This window comes from Pseudomassariella vexata (genome assembly GCF_002105095.1).
Source record: "Pseudomassariella vexata strain CBS 129021 chromosome Unknown BCR38scaffold_3, whole genome shotgun sequence".
NCBI lineage: Eukaryota > Fungi > Ascomycota > Sordariomycetes > Amphisphaeriales > Pseudomassariaceae > Pseudomassariella > Pseudomassariella vexata.
Genome location: NW_024467958.1, coordinates 2553232 through 2572566, shown reverse-complemented (window position 1 = coordinate 2572566; position 19335 = coordinate 2553232). Strand labels below are relative to the sequence as shown.

Genomic DNA, 19335 nt, shown 5'->3' with positions numbered 1-19335 from the left:
ACTACTTTAGAATATCGATTCCTTTGTCTTCCGCGGTGAGTCTACTACGTAATCTGCGTAATCATCTTTACTGGGCGCCTCGTATGAAAAAAATCTAAATGGCCTAGGTGCTACACCACTAAGAGTTACTGTAAGGGTTTTTGCTGACACGTAAACTCCTGCTACCGGGGTGTTGATTAATAACTTGGGTACGGAATAACTGATTGGCAATAGGTAACTGAGATAAAGACGTTAAGGCAATATGCGTCCCTAATGGTTCAGGTTGATACTTAGTGTCAGCAAACGGCTAGACCGCAAGGCAATAGCACAGAGGGAAGGGGAGAAACAGGCGTTACCGCGTTGATCACCGGGTGGACACAGGTAGGTATGTCCAGAATAGTTTATTGTTCTCTGACTCTCCCTTCTTTCTTCTTCAAGACAACTCCCTGGTATAGATGGCCAAAACCCCTGTTCTGAAATATAATGCCCGGATTCCTCAGGTTCACTTTTCTGGTCTGCCAACGGTTCGTAAGACCTCATAACGTAATAGCGGCGATAAGCACCGCCGGTAACTTATATTTCATCCGTCTATAGTATTTACTCCCATTATCAAAAGATCCAATTACTGTGGAGTTCCGCTTATTCGAGCCGGAGTGAGTGGACGTGTTTATAGATCGGTAGCTTCCGATTAGGATACGGCGCCCGAATCCGAGGCTACAGAGAGCAGATAACCACGTAGACACTAAAATTGGATTGAAAGACATCAGAAAGGTCATCAAGCGGGTGGTCCTGAGGGATGTAACGAATAGCTCAAGTTCATGCTCTTACTGGGGCGATATGTCCGGCCGGGGGTAAGGCGTGTGATATAGGCCTTCACTTGTTTAGCTGTGAAGCTAGTGATCGTTCACCATTTTTGATTTTGGCTGGTTTCCTTGGAAGTGCAGGGTGCGGATGCGAATGTCGTCAACGCATTCATTTGCTTAGTGGAGGTGCCTTTACGGCGCGGTATCTTGACAGGAGCAGTAGCGGTTCGCAGAAAACACCATAGAAAGGGGCAATAGTAGAGAAAATAACTCTCATAATGTTTAAACTGGTCCCGGCGCAGTAGGAGCGCAGGTGCTAGAAGAGGTGCAATATAAGGGTTTAGGGCCCATGAGATTTTGCCTGTGGGTGGCATTGGTGGAGTATGAGCACGCTCCGCAGAAACCTGGCCTCTTGCATAACGGCTGGCCACATACGGTCCTATATGTGGGGGAGGATGTGGGACCCTCAGACGCGAGCCTCCCTATTTTTAGTTTATCTTGCTCTCCTTGTCGAGAATCGATAGGTCAACAAGTGCACCATGGCTCAGAATGAGCCCGGATATAGTGGGCGATCGTTCGACAACTAGGAACGGCGCTAGAGTATGCGTGAGCAATTAAATTAAATGGGCGCGGTCGCCCACTATAAGTTTGGACTAGCTATGGTACCGAATGTGTCGCTACCGGCAGACTGCATAAGTTATACTACCTACAAATAGGCAGTCATGGAGGACACCAGTACAGTGAATTTCTTCCTTTCTGCAGGTAGTTGTCCCGTAGTCCCAATACTACCGAATTCACCCCAACTGCTTCCGTCTGATTACCTGAATTGCCATGTACGTATAGTACGTAAGCTGGCGGTAGTAGCCAAATATAAAAGATGGAGAGTCTAACATTGGCTCCCTCACCCTCATGCAGTTGCTTTGCAATTTCGGCAAGACACCTAGGTGCGTAGCCTACACGGCCCGCATGTTGTCGCCGCTAAGATGTGGGGGGGGGGGGAGGGGGGGGGTGCGCTATTGAATGGCAATGCCCTGTTCCCCTACCTAGTCTAGCCTCAGCTGATCTAAAGACCCCACTTATCATCCGCATTTCATCTGAGGCCTTCTCTGAGAGACAAGCGTTTGAAATTAGTCAATTTAGGCATGCTAGTTGATGTGCTTGCTATCCCGGGGGGAAATGGAAAAAGTAAAGAGTAAGGAATGTGGATGGTGATATGTTCTCTATCGTCTGGCTGTTGCAGGGTCGCAACTGAGCCTGGTAGGGGAGTAGTATTGCAGCATGACATGCATTAGATAGCTGTGAGTAAGAAACTGACTCCTTCAGTTGCCAATGGTTCTTTTGTTCGTGTAAACAGTTTGGCTTAGTCCGAGAATTGCGAGTTGTAACTTGCAGCAGATAGGTGTCGTTACGAATCTTGCTCAGATATGGACAACTCCTCAAGAACCTATTGCGCCTCGCGTTGTATGCGTTTCCTGGGCCGTAATATCTACTCTCACACTGCCCTACTCTCCTAATATCAGCCACCTTCCCTCCTTGCAGGATTTTATTCGGACTGGGACTCCGGTTATACCTCCAGTGGACAGTTTTACAGGGTTTGCCGTGTACCGCCAGACTGCAAAGCCTACACGAGCCGCACGCCTACAGATAGATAGCAATGGAGGGGAGTAGTGCAATTAATTTATTTTTTCTGCAAGCAGTTGTCAAGTAGCCCTAATACTACTGAATTCACCCCAGCTACTTCCGGCTCATTACCTGAATTGCTATATGCCCGCGGTAATTATTGTGTACCCTTCTGTCCTTACCTACTGCGGTGTAAATATTCGATATAAAACCCACATATTAACGTTTGATATCTTCAATCCTGGGTGCTATGTACGCATCTACTGACTCTTATCTTCTGCCGCCAGCGTCCTCCTTCTCCGACTTCTTCTGCAGCGTCTCAGCGCGCCACCTGGGTCCTTGCTTCATGATATACCACAACAACGGCAGCGCCGCAACATTCAGGAAAGCGAATATCGTGACGGCCCAGCCAATCCCAATGCCGTTGATCATAGGCACCACGATAGCAGTGGCGTCGGGCCCCAGCAAGCACCGCAGCAAATTGTTGGACGCCGTAACAGTGCCCGCCTTCCCCGGATACAAATCCAGCATGAGGCACGCGACGCAATTCAACAACGCCGACACGCAGAACGCAATAACGAACAGCAGAATCAGCGGGCCGGCCAAGTTCTTCTTGTACTGCAGCGTCCAGCCGAAGCCGACGATGCACGCGCTGCCCAAGATTATGGTTGGCAGCACGACTTCTAGTCTTGCGCGCTCGATGGGGAAGTCAGCGAGGTCGGCTTGACGGTTGTTCTCAGGGGAGATGCCGAGGCGCTTTGCATGGCGGCGGAAGTTTGAGTCGAGCAAGCGGCCACGGCTGAAGGCTGCGATCAGGCTGCCCACCCCGAAAGGGATATAACATAGCCCAATCTGCAGCTCGTTGAAGTGGGAGATTTCATGGAATTGTGAACAGGGTGGCGTAGAATGAGCAGCAGAGGATGGCGCTGTAAAGCAAAGCGAAGCCACATTCTCGATGTAGCAGGAGCATGATGGTGCCGAAAGGGTTGGGGAATCGGATGTGACGGGACTTGGCTAGCTCATTGCGTTTATCGTACGGCACTTTCTTGCCTTGTTTTAGGGCGTTGCGTTCGCGTTGAACGTTGGTGTAGCATCTGTTCCATTTTGGGGGCGGGATGGAGCCGTCACCGACGATTTCGCGGCAGGTTTCGGGAAAGAAGATGGCCATGGGGATAGCGACGGCGCCAGTTAACGCCCACAGGAACCAGAAGACGGAATGCCACGCGACGTATTGAGCCAAAAGTCCGCCGATGATGGGTCCCTGGCTATTCGTCAGTTTCATTGCCTACTTAGGTACATAGGAGCCAGTCAAGAGGCGACATACAAGCGTCGGTCCAAGCATAGGGATGGCAGCTGCATAAGAGACATAGCTTCCATGCTTGGCGGACGTCGTGATGTCTGCCGCCACGGCGTTGGACAGCGCCGCCGTTCCACTGCTGCCTAGACTCTGAAAGCAACGCAGCACCAGCAATGCCGCGTAATTGTTTTGCGCGCCCAATCCAATGTTTGCAGCCATATAAAGGATGAAACAGACCATATACAATGGTCTCCGTCCAGCCGTATCGGATGACTGGGCTGTGAAAGTCGGAGCAATGGCTTGAATGATCACGTAGGTAGTGATGGACAAGTTGACCAAGCTATCCGTGACATGCAAGTCCTTTGCAATGGTATCGAGGGCCGGGAAGTAAATCTGGCCGGATAGGAGAGACAGAAGCGAAGCAAAAGAAGCAGCCAGAATGATTATTTTCTTCTGTTTAAGTGACCATATCGACCACGGCCCATCACCACCGTCTGATGGCGCTGCTAGTCGTCCTGGTTCGAAAAGTACTTGCTCATCCCTGGTCGCATCCTGAACAGCCGATACAGTCTCCGTTGCATTACCGTGCTGCGCCTCCATTATGGGCTAGTGGATGCGCTGAAGGATGAAGGGCTGAGAGTTGGAGGGTTGAAAGGTGGGAAAGTGAAGGAACGAAGTTGGAGGTCAAGCAAACCAAGCCCCGGAGACTAAGCGAGGCCTGAACTGTCTATCAAGTTGATCGATCCTGGTAGAAATACGTCACTCGTCCACCACAAATTGTACGAAAGTGATAGCAAGAGATTAATCTCCTACTTTAGTAATGCAAAGCTCTGTGCCACACGGGATGGATTCCCGACCTTTAGTAAGGCCTGACGAGAAAAATTTCCCCGGGTAATCTCAACCCTTTGCCCTCTATCGGCCAATTCCCGGTTATTTTGGGGAGTCCAGTTGCTGATGGTTCCTGATCTGGGAAGCTCAGGGGCATAATCGACAAGTGTCTCACTGACGGATAACTGCACTACATAACACCAATTCACAAGTTGCGAAAATCGCGGTGGTTATTCGCTCTTGCATTTTGGCTGACGCATTTCTAATCGGGTCGAAAGTCAGAACTGAAGGGCCTAGCACCACACCCAGTGCAAGACCTTCTAAATTCGCATGTTGTATAGTACCGACTTTAGTCATAATAATGATAATAATAATATTTTATTATTATTATTATTAAATACGCCGTAGGCTCGAAGCCCCCGGTACCTCTACTAGTACTCCCGTATGTCAAACCGTGCCCTAATGGCTGGACTAAATACATACGCTGCGTCGTCGGTTCGCCCTATTGGCGACTGCGCTGCGTTCACTACCATACTACGTTGGTTCTCAACCTACCAACAAAGTCCCCCCTGAGAAGATCGATGCTATCTGGGCCTTGAAGCTGTCTGACCCGTCCCTAGCAGCCACCTTACAATAGTCCACTAACTACTGGTTCTCCTGTTGCCGTTGCGAGGTCTCTGCGAGAGTATAGTGGCCGCGGTGCGATAGCGGCCCGTAATCGTTCCCTCGGTCCTTCCAACAGCCCGCAAAAGAGGATTACGTGCTCTGACGTCTCAGGGGCGTCGCCACAGCGGCATAGCGGCGAGTACACGCCAAAAGCCCCTGTCTTGAATAAGAAGGCTGCTAGTCCTATTTTTTCCGTCCTGATCTGGCACAGCGTAGACGCTTCCAGTCGGTTCAGGCCGAAATACTTGCCCCCTTTCGGTATCTGCATCGAAGGGCCCTCCGGTTCCTCAGCGATGGCGCGTCGCTGGCGATCGTGATGCTCTGCTCCGGTGAGCCATCTCTTCCTCCAGTGGCCGAAGAGGGCAGCCGGGACCTCCTTTTCCTCACTCATCCACTCGGAGCCCCGGGCAACTAATAATAATAACAATAAAAATGAAACAAGTGCTCTATACTAAGTAATGCTTTATTTTATACAGCTTGCTGTTTCGACTCGTTAGGGCGAAAACTACGTTGCTGTCCAAAAACAATCTGTACCCTACTTTTGCTATTCTTGTTTTCCTCCCTACTCGACCTTTTGTTAAGGTGGAAAATACAACAAAATGAGTAGAGCGCCGCGTCTGATTGAACAGCAGCCGGAGGCACCGAAGGATGGCGTCGAAATGGAAGTTCTCGTGCTGGGAATGCCTCGAACCGGAACGAATTTGTGGGTGTTGACTGCCTGATGCGAGTGCATATGGGGTGTGAATTGTTGTATTGGGAAAGGATGGCCAGGTCAGCTATTCTGGCCTGACAGAGCTCTTTTATAGCTCTTATCTATCTTATCTATAGCTATAGGGTAACCCCCCATGGGGTCACGTATCACTGCCTGTCACAACGTTTCCATGTACTGACGAAGACATACCAGCGCTGCTCTCGGCCTTCAACATCCTAGGTTACAAACCATTTCACGGGAGCATGATGGAGAAATAACCCCATCTACTCGTTGTATCTGGAAGCATTACAGGCTAGGTTCCAAGGAACTGTCCAACCTTACGGTCGCAGGGACTTTGACAAGCTCTTCATGGGCAAATGGAATACAGAGTCGGCTGCGCAAGGAAATCCGCACTAACCTTCCCTCATCCACGAGGGCGATTACAGCAGCAGAAGTCGACTCTCTGCCCTACCTCAACGCCTTCTGTAATGAGGTCTTCCGCTTATATCCCCCGGTGCCCTCAATAGTGCGGGAAACGAGGATCGACACATGCCTTGACGGCACTTTTATCCCCAAAGGCACCACGTTGCTGATCCTGGCAGGTGCAACAAATCTCGACAAGGAGCGCTGGGGCCCCGATGCCGAGGACTTCAACCCCGATCGCTGGATGGGCGAGGGCCGAGCCAATAGCGGCGGCTCGGATAGCAGTTATGCTAACTTGAGTTTCTTGACCGGCCCCAGAGGGTATATTGAACAGTCATTTGCCAAATCGGAATTGCTTTGCTTGGTGGCGGTTTTGGTGGGCAGGTTTAATATAGAGCTGCAGGACCCTAACAAGAAGTTAGAGATTGTTCGGGCTATCTCGGCTTCGCCAAGTGATGGTGTTATAGCGAGATTTACATGGTTAGAAGTATAATTGAAAATAGTGTGTGTCTGCACACAGGGAGAGTAAAAACCAAAATGCCAGGTCTACTCTAGACTCAAACCTGCGTGCCTTGTCGCACAATCCTTCATCCATAAAAATATATTGCAATATTTATGGCGCTGATGGAAAACTGAATAATTCTAAAACTAGATAATTCAAAGGGTTAATATTCACGATTTATGGCAGACTCATAAATCCAATGGCGTATGCAGTGTTAACGCCGGTAGCATGCTAAGTGGTAAACCAAAATGTTTACCCCTTATCATAGTATCAGGACAAGGCACTTCTCTCGCTACAGGTAGAACGAGGCAGGTAAAAATACTTGATAAGTGATTTATTCAGAAAAACTATAATAGCTATGTATCTATAGTAAACCACAGTTATATACGTAATAGAATTTTCTGTAATGGCCAAAGGCCATATCGTTGTATTTGGCCTAGCCCACTCTGGGAGTACATCAATATGTAGAGAAAACAAATAACACCTAGATGTATTAAAAGCGTACATCCCCTTATATTTCTTGCCTCATGTGCTGGTACCTTAATAATTTGCCTCTGAAGGTCATGTTTGTGATCTGTTCAACTATAGGCCGTCGCCTTCGTAGAACTAATGAAGTAAGAAGTCACTCGTTCCTTCATTTTTTCACGTTTCGTCTGCGAATCCCGCTGAATTCAACCTGTATGAACAAACATAACCACCTTTTTGTAGGATTAAGAGCTCATTGCTTCATTCATTATCAAGTTCTAGGGTCGCAAGTGGCCCTAGGTGGGCAGCAAACATGAATTAGAATCCGAGTTATTTGAGTCAACCGTGATTTTTCTTTCAGACGTTATTTGACCATACCAGACACCTACACAGCATTTTTTCTGCAGCAAATTAAGTTAGGTAAGTAAAGGACGCACGGCCAGGTTGGAAGATTCGGTCTATAGTCCGCTGGCTGTCGTCGACATCAACATGCGTTTGTTATACGGCGAAACTAATAAGGCATTCATCGGTATACATTAGAATATACTCGCTACGATTGGCTATCATAGTCTATTTTTGTTTGGTAAAAAGCCTCTATCGAAGTATAGCGTATTCTGGAGCTCCTCGCTAGTTGTAACATCCCCGGACTACTTAGCCAATTTCTTGGCATTGACCGACATTCTACTCTGGCTACCAATTTATTTTTTCGTTCAAACCGACGTGGATCCTTATTCCTCTCTGTCCTGAATATGGGATCGAGAAGGACCGACTCTACAGGAAGTATTTCAGATGTCAACATATCGTCGGCTGACACAATCGAAAGATTTTAACTTGTTCTACAGAAAATTTGACCGACAACTTTCTATCTACTTGTTTCTCAATGAGAGGCTGGTCTGTGACAGGAAGCACCCTATCACATCCTTAGCAGGCTGACTTTCTATGATCAGAGAGGGATTGCACAATTTCCGCGGACTGGGTCGTACTTGATCAACATGTAATTATGTGCGTTGTAAACATAGGGGCACGCATTCACATTGGAACTTACATGATATTAACGATGAAATAGGAAATTTCAGTTATAACGTCCCACACCTACATCCGGGACACCCCCACATGTGGGACGCCCTAAAAATGACACTGTATATTATAACCATTAACTTCAACCTTTTTTTACACTTATTTTAATGCGACTACAATACAGCTTTCACCGTCACTAGGGTTTTCAGACTCGCTAGACTCATCTGTACTATCCTCAATTTCACCAGCCTCGATTTGAGCCTTCCGAATAGCCTTGATATTAGTAAACTTCGAATTTGGGCTCATCTTGACCTTCCTCCGCTTCCTAGCCCTACTAGCCTCAAGCTCTGCCTTTATTGCCTCAATCTTTCGCTGTGCGACAGCTAATTGGTAGTCCTTCTCATCAAAGCCCTTTTGAACTTTCCGAAAGAGTAGCCGCTGGGTATTTGGATCACTATCAAGCTTGCTGAATAAGCTGAGTTGATCTTGGAGCTCATCTCTCCTCTTAGGCGTTGACCAGGCTACTGCTGATGTGTCTAACGCCCAGTCCTGACTACCCTTACTATCAGAGTACCCTTTGCAAGTCTGACTAGGCTGTCTGATTGGTGCTGACGTATTCTCAAGGAGCAGGGGGCTCATAAGGGGTCTAGCTATGCTCGAAGGCCAGAGACCAGTATATTTCCATCCACTGATAATGTTCTTAGCGGTCAATGCTGCTAGACGTGCCTTTCTATAGCAGAGGAGAAAGTTTCTCTTCCCTACGACAGTAGTAGTATCCCATCGGTCAAGGTAACCAAGCTCCTTCTTATAGGCTGCCTTGAGGGGTCCAAAGACTGACTGATCGAGAGGTTGGAGAACGTGGGATGTGTGTGGCGGCAAGAAAAGCAAGTTTATCTTGTTTATGAAGCAGAGGTACATATGCCCATCTAGGATAAGTAACCTAGTCTCTTCAGGGTCCTCTGGTTAAGTCAAAGGAATAAATATCTTTTGTAGCCACTCAATAGCCGTAGAGTCTGACGTCCACCCATTCTCTGTTGCTGTAAACCTCCAGGCTTTGTATGGAGTCAAGTCCAGAGGAAACCACTGCTGCTGGATAGACTTCCCCTTGTATATCACAAGTGGGGGTAGTGCAGTACCAGTCGCAGAGATACACTCTATAAGAGATGTCTAACCTCGAGATCTAGGCTGTTTCTTCGGTATAGAACGAGTCTCAGATGATCCTAGAACAAGACCATTTGATCCTCTACCTTCTAGAATACCTGTCTCATCCATATTGTATCGATTCGAGGCCTTAATAGATTTGATCTCAGGGATAGCGAGGTATTTGAACTATTGCCTGATCACATTAGCTGAGGCTCCATTAATACGCTAGGAATCGATAGCTCTGCTTCTCTGGACCTTGACTGAAGGGTTCCTCTTGATAAAAGCCTGGACCCAGTTCTTTCCAAGTGGTTCGGTGTCTCCGTGGATCTGTAGGATACGCTCGGCGAAGTCTTTGAGCTGTTGATGGGTTGGTGGGAGGCCTAGGGCAGCCTGGATTCGAACCCATTCAGCCAGATGAGATTCCTGGGCTGGAGAGAGCCTCTGGTAGTCAGCGAAGGCTATATCTCTTGACTGGGCTCCCTGAATCCGTTGTGAAAGAGTAGACCTTGGGACACCATGCTGTCAGACCTTATAACTACCAAAAATACCTCATTCTACAGCGAGTGGGTCCCTCGTCTTTTGACGGTCAATTTGGTCCAACACTAGCGGTGTTGATGAGGCATTTTTGGGTGTCCCACATGTGGGGGTGTCCCGGATGTGGGTGTGGGACGTTAAATGCTGATATTATAGATATATCAATTAGAATGCAAAGTCGCACACTAACATTAAAGGGGTAATTGCCAATCAAGAGTTATAATCCCAGGCAGACCAATATTTGATAAAGGGGAAGATAGAGTCCCCCGTGTTGTTTTTCACATTTCTCGTACTAGATAGCACTGCATAATTTGATACAGGTTTTGAGATGCGTATCGGAAAAGGCCTGCTAATCTATCCACTAAGATATAATAGACAGCGCTCCCTATTAAGAAACAAATGAGAACAGTCTACACCATTGAGCCACCCTGTGTGCAAGCCCTAGTCTCTTCATCCATCACCCTTCAATACGTAATCGTCGCAATTTTCTTGTTGTACCTCCCATCCCTACTCAGAACCAGGTTCTCGGCGACCCACCTTCCAGCATCCTCCCTGCTAATCGTATAACCAATAGCATCGGACTCCCGTCCAGTCCTGGGGTCCTCAATGCCCACCCTGATCTTCTTAGTCGTCTCTCCATTCACCATCAAGCTGGCGCGGACAATGGTGTACTCCTCTTCGCTCTCGACCAACAGGTCCTCCATGACGATCTTGTCCTCGTGCGGCACCTTGAGCAGCACTTTGTACATCGGGACCACAGCGAGCGGGGTGTCGCGACCGAAGCGCGACATGCCCGTCGTACTGCAAATGATGATGTGGGGCTTGCCCACGGCGCCGTCGCGACGCAGCTGATCCAGGGCTTCCAGGAGTGTTACCATGCCTTTCCGGCAGACTTCTGGGTCGTCGAGCGTCATCTTGGAGAAGATGAAGGCGCCGCCGATGGTGGAGACAACGGTGGAGACTAGTGCGCCGGACGAAGGCTGGAGACAACGCGAGACGGCGGCCACATCGTGGGCGTTCCCTTGCACGATCTCGAGGTTAGGGTTGGATGTGGCCGGGAGGATAGCAGACAGCTTTTCTGGGTTGCGGCAGAGAGCGATGCATCTGCGGCCCGTGGCGAGGGTGTGCTTAAGTGCCGAGAGGCCCACTCCGGTGCTGGCACCGAGGAAGGCAACGGTCTCAGGGCCGGATGACATTGTGGTTTTCTTTGACCGTTGCTTTGAGGTAATTTGGTACCGATGTCTTTGCCTTGGAATACAAGGTCCTTTCTTATTGTGATGCTTGAAGATGCTGGAGGCTTATATGTGTGGGGGACTGGATGGGTTTGCAGAATTAGACGAACAAAGTAGTTGATGCCGGGCGCTACTCAGGCTTTTATCTCTGTCTAAATCGCTATGGCTGTTGAATATCTCTAATAAACTTTTAATCCAGTTAAGACTTCAGAGTTGACGATGCCCCGAGAGGAGGCCTAGGCTACCGAGTAAACCCTAGTGCCAACAAGTGTCACGAGGCGTTCGCTGTGTCGCTCTTTTTTCGGATTGTAAATCCACAACCACTACATACAGCGACGCCGCGCGGGGCAGAATTCTTCCGATCTCACTACTATGCTAATATCTGGAGCCTTGCGGAGTTGTAATACTTGCACCCACTGCGCCATGCCTTGCTGGCCATCATGTTTCAAACTGTAGCGGTCGGGCAATGTGGCGCAAAAGACGCGACAAGTGACAAATGCTTGCTTGCGTTTGGCGGGAGCCTCGTTTCTTTTGGCACAGCAAATTGGAAACCTGGGATGCCCGCAACATTGTTAGTTCTCCCTCAATGTCGGGAAGGTCCCTCCAGGCTCCCTAAGCAACCCCAATTACAAAATATTACGGCTGCTGGCTCCGTCTAAGTTACTTCAACACCACAGAGTCCAAGCCTGCAGACATTCACATTTCCTGATCGTTCACACTATATCCTTTGGTGTAAACATGGCGGCAGAAAGCCACCAGTGCTTCCCAACGGCACGGATTTGGTGGTTGCAGTGCAGGCGCCGTCAACTCGTTGCATCAGCCAGTCAGCACTAGAGAAACAGTGTCACTCATAATCGCCGGTCGCAAAGAGAAGAGGGTCTTAGAATTCGTCACGGTACACACGATCAAAAAAGTGCGAGGGTAAGGCGAATCCAGCGGCTCAATACGCATCCGGTGAAGAGAAGCGCGTCTAGTGACACTTTCCTCCAATGTCGCAGGTGTCACCTGTGACCATTTCAGCGGCGACTCCATCTGGGGCCGCGGGCGTCTCGGTCCCAGGGCCCGAGAAAAACGCGAGCCAATCCGCCACTCCGAGCCCACGTCCAACACCTGCCACTGCATCGCCGGCGAAACTTCGCAGCTGTGCCGTGTGCAGGACCCGAAAAGTCCGTTGCAATAAGGAGTCGCCATGCTCGAATTGTCGTCGGGCCAACATCCCCTGTGTCTTCCCCTCAGCCGACCGTCCTCCGCGATGGGCTCGGCGTCTAGAGCGCATCACTAGCAATGCAGCCCAAGTTGCCAACCCGGAAGCTGAGCAAGTCATGGAAAGAATACGGAATCTTGAGAGCCTCGTGAAGCAGCTCAGCGGTCAGCTGGAACAGGCTCATGCGGCGGCTCACTCTCCGCATGACTCATCCCGTGTCATATCGTCTGGCAGTTCGCCTCATGACCAGCGTCCAGACCATCAGATAGATGCGCCTTTTCCTACCGTGACAAGCACCGAAAATTTCCAGAAGCAGTTTGGAAGGTTGGTGCTCAAAGATGCTAGCCGAAGTCGCTATATCAGCAGCGGTTTCTGGTCACGGATCAACGACGAGCTCGATGGGCTCAAGATGGAGACCCGAGGTCTCGCTGGAGAGACTTCCGATACCTCAGAAGACGAGAGCTCTCAGTCTGCGGAGAAGTCGCTGCCCACTCAGGAGCTGGAACGGACGCCTTCGGAACGTCATGCCTTCTTATTCCGGCATAACCTCAACCCTGCCGGCCCCGATCTCCGCGAATTCCAGCCGCTCCCCTCCCAAGTCCCATTTCTCCTGGATGTCTTCTCCGAGAATGTCAATCTTCTCTACCAGATTGTTCATATGCCCACGGTGCGGAGCATGGCCCCCAGCTCACGCGGTCGCAATAGTAACACGACTACTCTCACGCTGGCCAACGAGGCCTTGTTGTTTTCCATCTATTATGCAGCGATTACATCTATGGAGGAAGACGATGTGAGTTTGACCCATCCCTTGACATTTTGTAATGATCATTCACAAATATTGTACATCCATCTAGATCATGATGAATTTTGGCTCTACCAAGGCCAACCTTAATCTCAAGTATCGGCTCGGACTCGAGCATGCCCTTGCCGCGGCGGACTTCCTCAACGCCCCTGAACTAGTTCTGGTGCAAGCATTTTCCATCTTTCTCTTTCTCGTTCGCCGTCATGATAGCCCGCGATATGTTTGGATGATGACAGGACTGCTCATCCGCATGGCGCAGGCTCTGGGAATGCACCGCGACGGATCTCATTTTCACCATTTGACCCCCTTCGAGGTTGAGATGCGTAGGCGGGTCTGGTGGGTGGTCTGCATACTTGACGTGAGAGCATCAGAAGACCAAGGAATCGATCTTACGATTAGCAGCGGTAGTTTTGATACCAGGACCCCCATAAATTTGAACGATGCAGACATTAGTCCTGATACCAAAATAACACCGACGGAATGTCAGGGCTTCACGGATATGACCTTCCCGATGCTCTCTATTGAGATGTGCGAGATCACGCGGCGGATGATGGCTGGACCCCCAGGCTTTGAAGAGCAAAGCCGTCTCTTGAACGAGATGAACGACAAATCCGAACACGGCTACCTCCAGTACTCTGCAGATTCGGCAAACATCTGTTACTGGGTCGGCGTTATTTGCATGCGCCTCCTTGTGGCAAAAATGACCCTCATAACCCACCTCCCTGTGCTCTTCTCGTCGCCAAGTGAACACTTCTCAGATGAGATCAGAGACAAGCTGCTGGTGTCAGCCATCGAAGTCGCCGAGCACAACCACGCGCTGAACTCCGAACACGCCTGTCACCACTGGCGCTGGGTTTACCAAACTTTTACACATTGGCATGTCATCGTCTACCTGTTGATTGAGATGACCCGCCGCCCGTGGTCGTCTATTGTCGAGCGAGCCTGGGTGAATCTGCATAGCCCCTGGCTAATCCCGGTTCAATCCAACAGGAACCTTCGAATTTGGGTCCCCTTGCGAAAGCTGATGGCCAAGGCTAGAAAGCATCGCGCTGCCGAGGTCCAAAGGTTACGTGGCGATGCTGGGGCTGCTCGACAACTCGAGATAGATGACCGCAAGCTCCCGGTGCCTAAGAGTGCTTGTTCGTTTTCAGCCGTGGTCAATGGTGATTCCTCCACAGCCGAAGCCTGTGTTGATAGCTTCCGTGAGAGATGGCGCATACTCTTGGCTATGACGGACGAATCTGGCTTAAAATCTGGACAAGGCTCGGAGGTACCTGCTGTCATTGGAAACGAACCCCAGCCTGACTCTACTGTTCCGTATGGAGTAACCGATCTGGACTACCGTACAGGGTTTCCACCAGCTGGTCAAAATCTAGCGAACTACAGCACGAACATGGGATCTGCCGTACCTACCTCCACAATCGCGTTTGGTCAAGCTGGGACCCCTGGGCCGCCGCCCTATGCTCCTTTCCCCTCAGGACCCGTGGACTGGACTGGTGGCCTTGGAGGGGCTCGTTCTGAGGGTGTCGGCTGGCTGTGGGCTGATGCTGATCCCACTGTCGACGTTTTTGCCAACCTAGACGCAGATACATCGATTGATGTCAATATGGATTTGGCAGCAGAGGTGGACTGGTATAATTGGGTCGAGTTGGCCAAGGTAGTGGAAATGCCTAGGGATGCAGGACCAGCGGGTAGCGGAGCCAACTAAGGTAGATGGACTTTTCCCAGTCCCCTAGCTATGGGGCTCGCGAGGAGGGAATTATGGGTGATGCTTCTGTGCGATTGCCCTTGTGCAGTTATCTCCGCTGTTTTCTGTTGTGATTTTAACGACTAGGTACGAGCAGTGGTGGATCCGCTGTTCTCTGCCTTTTCTCTGGTGGCTACCAATGTATTTATGGCGTTTGACTGGCCTCGAAGTTGGAGTTTATATGCACCTGATACGTACACTGGAAAAGATGGTTCAGTTCTCTCTTTGTCAGAAAAGTGTGTTATTATTGGAAGGGTTCTTCTGTGCTCCTGATCAGGCCAAAGTTAGCGTCTTATGGCCTAGTGCCACAGCGGCTTCAGGCAGTGGCTGTGTACACGCTAACTAGCTACTGGTTTCTTCTTCGGATGCTGGAAGATGCTGTGGTCAATATCAGGCACATGATGCTCTGTATCAGGTCTTTAATTACCTCTGACTGCCGATTTCTAAATCGCCGGACCAACACGAAGTATTTCCATTCATGGGAACTTCGAGCATCCGCACCACTCCATGACACTCGCGTCAAAATTAGGTTTCGATCACGACGTTCCATAGCCACCTTCACGCCTTCCTCTGAATTTCATGATGATGAACCTCATGGACATCACTCTGCATCGCCATCTCCTTCTCCACCTGTAGAAGGTCAACCTGTGCAACTTGCGCCCCATCTCCATCAATGACCTTGGCGAGCTCCTCCAGTGTAGGACCCTTGGTTTCGACGTAGAGGAAGTAAACGACGCAAAGCTCAATAAAGATCCAGCACGTGTAGATCAGGTACAATTTCCACGAGTTGTTCTCGCCGAATCCTTCAAAGGCGACGGGGTTGACGTACGTGTTGAGGCATAACGCGGCTTGAACTGTGATTTGCATGAGCATGAGACCCTTGGCCCGGAGCTTGTACGGCAGGATCTCGATGGTGTATCCGATGAGCAGACCGTTCCAGGCGATCGAGTAGAAGAAGCCGAAGAGCCAGATGAAGAAGATCATGGCGACGTTGGACCCAGGCAGTTGGTGCTGCTCATACAGACCCGCACACAGTGTCCAGAAGATGAAGACGCCGAACATGCCACCGGTGGAGGTGAGGAAGATAGGGCGTCGGCCGAAACGGTCGACCATTGTGGCCATGCTTACTGATACGATGAGTGATAGGATGGTTTGGCCTCCAGAGAGCTAGATTGGAGCCTGTTAGCGACTGTTTCAGGTGTCTTATGTTTGTGCGTGTGTCTGCAAAGAGGGGTTGAGACGAAAACAACGGGACTTACACCAAACTTGGAATTCGAATCCTTGATTCCGGCCTGCTCGTAGAGCGTTCCAGCGTAGTTCGAAATGACAGCATTGCCGGACCATTGGGAGAAGATACCGAGAGAGACCAATACCATCAGGCGGTACCGATTGCCCTTCGTCCTGAAGAAGTCGATATACGAGCTGTTCGACTTGCTTTCCATTTCCATCCGAATGGTGTCTTTGATTTCACGGTATTCGAACTGGACCGTGGGATGTTGAGCGTCGCCGTTGGCGTGATACTTGGCTAGAATTTCTAGAGCCTGTTCGTGCTTGTCCTTCGACATAAGATAGCGTGGGGATTCAGGAACCCAATACATGAAGCAGATTTGGATGACGGACGGCAGGGCTTGGAGCACGGCCGGGATACGCCAGGACCAGTCATTGTTGATGTGATTGGTACCAAATGAGAGCCATGCGACGACTGGGATACATACAGTCAGTACACGAAATTCTGATGGGGACTCTTCAACTTACCGATTGCGCCGGCGTTCCAGAGACAGTTATAGACTGCTGTCAAACGACCACGATGCTGAGGATGGCAGAGCTCCGTCAGGAGCATGGGCGAGCACATCTGAGTGAACGACCCGCCGAATCCAAGCAAGATGCGGCCGCCGATGAACATAGAGAGGTTTTGCGCACAACCCTGCAGGATACCTCCGATGATCATGATGACACATCCGAGGACGATGGGCAGCTTGCGACCCCACTTATCCGCCAAATAGGGCCTACACCATGAAAAGAATAACATATCAGTACACGAAAGCCAAAATGGATGGAAGAGCAGCAGCTGGACTGGACCTACACGATAACCAGCGAGCACAGACCCCCAATCTGGTACAGAGCACCCAGCAGACCGAGCGTGGAGCCTGTGGGCTTGCCGAAGTAATGCTGCCATGTCTCGAAGACCTGGACTGAGTTGAAGAACATGCCATCATATCCGTTGGTGGCGGAAGCAATGCAGAGGATGAAGGCGTAGAAGTAGAGTTGCCGCAGACCTGGGTCTCGCTTCCAGTCTACTCGCTCGAAAGTGGGTGCATCTTCTCGAGCGGTCACGGCTGCTTCCTGCTTGGGCTGGTTTTTGCCCAGGATACCGAATACCATGATGAAAGTGTTGGATGCTAGGATCTTGGCTGGATCGTATGCCGTCGGATGTAAAGACGACAAGGGAAGGACGATGTAAGCATTTTATACAGCGAGGAGACGCAACATACATGTACCAAACCGACTTTTTTCTTCCATGTCAGGGTCCCCGTGTTAGGGGAGGCCCGGGGCCGTGGACCAGGACTGCTCTACCATAGTACCGGGGGACAAACCCCTCAACATCCAGACCGCCGAGGTAACCATGCCCATGCCAACCTGGGCCAATTCTAGAGTTCCGAGACTACAATCCGCTCGGCGAATCAGAGGCTAACGAGAGGGCCCGTTAAATACAGTCGGACCCATCCGGGTTACGGGTTACTGCGAAACGGCCCACTATACCCCAATAACCCCATGATTTAACCCCAGGAGGACCCATACCAAGTCGTAGAAACTGGTTGAATTGACCCGTAGTGGAATGATTTGGGGGAGGCACTCTAACCTATTATGTATTCGCCGTGGTATCTTGATTTGTCTGCTCGGGCCAAGATGCAGCGATAGGTAGTCTAGTCTGGTAATGTGACCATGTGCTTTAACTTCTAAAGGTGAAGTGTTAAAGATTTGGCCAACCTGGCAGGTTCTGGCCTCGCGAAATCTGTCTAATCTTGTGCCGGACCTCGACGGCCAACTTACCGTTATTTCCCTCTTTTCCAACTTGTCCGACCTGATGGGCCGATTAATCCCTTTTCTGGCCCCAGTTAAATATAACAAATGCTATTATCTTGTTATGATATACGATGACACGTACATATTATGTATGTCGCTACTGATTCCGGAGGCACTGGTCGTTCCTTGATGTATTTAGGGCCTTTATGACGAAGCCCGCTCACTTGATATTTCGGACTGTTCAGAGTAGAGATTACTTCAATCATAATTTGCAACCAACAAGTCCGATATTTCTCATGACCTTTAGTTTGTTAAGTAAGCGAGCGTGCCAAGGCCTACGGTAAGTGGTGCGTGCGAAGGGTGTATTGCGACATATCAGTAGTGTTACCACCAAGTCGTCCTTTGGGGGAATGAGACATGGAAACTCGCCACCAGCCTCTGCTAAAGTCCAGATCGTAAGTTTTCAACACGGAGAATCACCCCGTCGGTGCCGGACTTGCTATCGATAATTGCGAATAAAGCCCTACCAGGCGGGGACAGCTCGGTTTGAGTGCGGCGCTGAAAACCGGCTATGCTGATTCGCCGTATACTCCAATTTCTAAGCCGAACGCTTGAAAGACGAGAACTTCGGTCTCCGGTGAATACTAAGTAGTTATGAAGCTTCGGCTGTTATCATAGGTTGGCATGAATTCTAGTGAGATTATAGCTCCATGAGGTAAATTATCACAAACCAGATAATAGGCGACTCAAAGCCAAATTAAGATAATCCATTGTATTGACGTCAGCGGCTCAAAATTCAATATTAACCCCTGACACTTGTGCATTAATCTACTGCACAGTAACTACAGACATTCCACACCTCTTCCTCGACAGGGTCCAATACTCAGTACCTCAGAATTTACATGGCAGCTTAATACATATGAGCCCAACTGCCAGAGTCCATGAAACTCACCAGCACGTTTTTCAACCTCATATTGAACCTCGGCAATTATATTAGTCGTATAACTCTCAATTCAGTTACACGTTGTTGATATCGATACCACACTCAATTAAAAACCCAGCCCCAGCATGTTGGTGGTGAATATTAACATATAGCTGCTTCTTCTGGTAATGAAATATTCATGTATCACACCAGCAGACGATATATAATTCCTTCTAGTAGCAAGGGCAAAAGTACCTTCTGGATATATGGGTACAGGTATATAACACTATTACTGTGGAAGGTAAGGTGTATCTTATACAGTTGGTCTATAGGAAATAAAGGCTTTTAGGGACAAGGTACAAACAAAATCATATCTTCATACAGGTAACCAGGGGGTATACTGGAATGTTGGTGATGATTTTCATGATATACTCCA

At 49.6% G+C, this 19335-nt stretch overlaps 6 protein-coding genes across 6 annotated transcripts; 2 read left to right on the top strand and 4 right to left on the bottom strand.

The window, feature by feature from the left end:
- Positions 1–370: 370 nt before the first annotated feature.
- Positions 371–1149, bottom strand: BCR38DRAFT_424579 (uncharacterized protein). Its single transcript, XM_040859665.1, has one exon. It carries the CDS (start codon positions 753–755, stop codon positions 516–518), a length of 240 nt encoding a protein of 79 aa, XP_040719170.1. The 5' UTR covers positions 756–1149; the 3' UTR covers positions 371–515.
- Positions 1150–2672: 1523 nt separating this feature from the next.
- Positions 2673–4534, bottom strand: BCR38DRAFT_521838 (major facilitator superfamily domain-containing protein; the record flags this gene model as incomplete). Its single annotated transcript, XM_040865206.1, has 3 exons — positions 3727–4534; positions 3296–3663; positions 2673–3201 (listed from the first exon to the last, which is right to left on the bottom strand). Exons 1-3 carry the CDS (start codon positions 4297–4299, stop codon positions 2673–2675), a joined length of 1470 nt encoding a protein of 489 aa, XP_040719169.1. The 5' UTR covers positions 4300–4534.
- A 1156-nt stretch (positions 4535–5690) lies between these two features.
- On the top strand, positions 5691–6800 carry BCR38DRAFT_472325 (cytochrome P450; the record flags this gene model as incomplete). Its single annotated transcript, XM_040862906.1, has 2 exons — positions 5691–5896; positions 6197–6800. The coding sequence occupies exons 1-2, from the start codon at positions 5793–5795 to the stop codon at positions 6798–6800; spliced, it is 708 nt and encodes a 235-aa protein (XP_040719168.1). The 5' UTR covers positions 5691–5792.
- A 3433-nt stretch (positions 6801–10233) lies between these two features.
- On the bottom strand, positions 10234–11481 carry BCR38DRAFT_424564 (uncharacterized protein). Its single transcript, XM_040859664.1, has one exon. The coding sequence runs from the start codon at positions 11162–11164 to the stop codon at positions 10433–10435; it is 732 nt and encodes a 243-aa protein (XP_040719167.1). The 5' UTR covers positions 11165–11481; the 3' UTR covers positions 10234–10432.
- Positions 11482–12189: 708 nt separating this feature from the next.
- On the top strand, positions 12190–14438 carry BCR38DRAFT_406761 (fungal-specific transcription factor domain-containing protein; the record flags this gene model as incomplete). The annotated part of the gene is made up of 3 exons (XM_040858084.1): positions 12190–13194; positions 13259–14345; positions 14404–14438. 3 exons carry the CDS (start codon positions 12190–12192, stop codon positions 14436–14438), a joined length of 2127 nt encoding a protein of 708 aa, XP_040719166.1.
- Positions 14439–15511: 1073 nt separating this feature from the next.
- Positions 15512–17335, bottom strand: BCR38DRAFT_508093 (general substrate transporter; the record flags this gene model as incomplete). The annotated part of the gene is made up of 4 exons (XM_040864969.1): positions 15512–16120; positions 16213–16655; positions 16709–16959; positions 17037–17335. The coding sequence occupies 4 exons, from the start codon at positions 17333–17335 to the stop codon at positions 15512–15514; spliced, it is 1602 nt and encodes a 533-aa protein (XP_040719165.1).
- Between the last annotated feature and the right edge of the window lie 2000 nt (positions 17336–19335).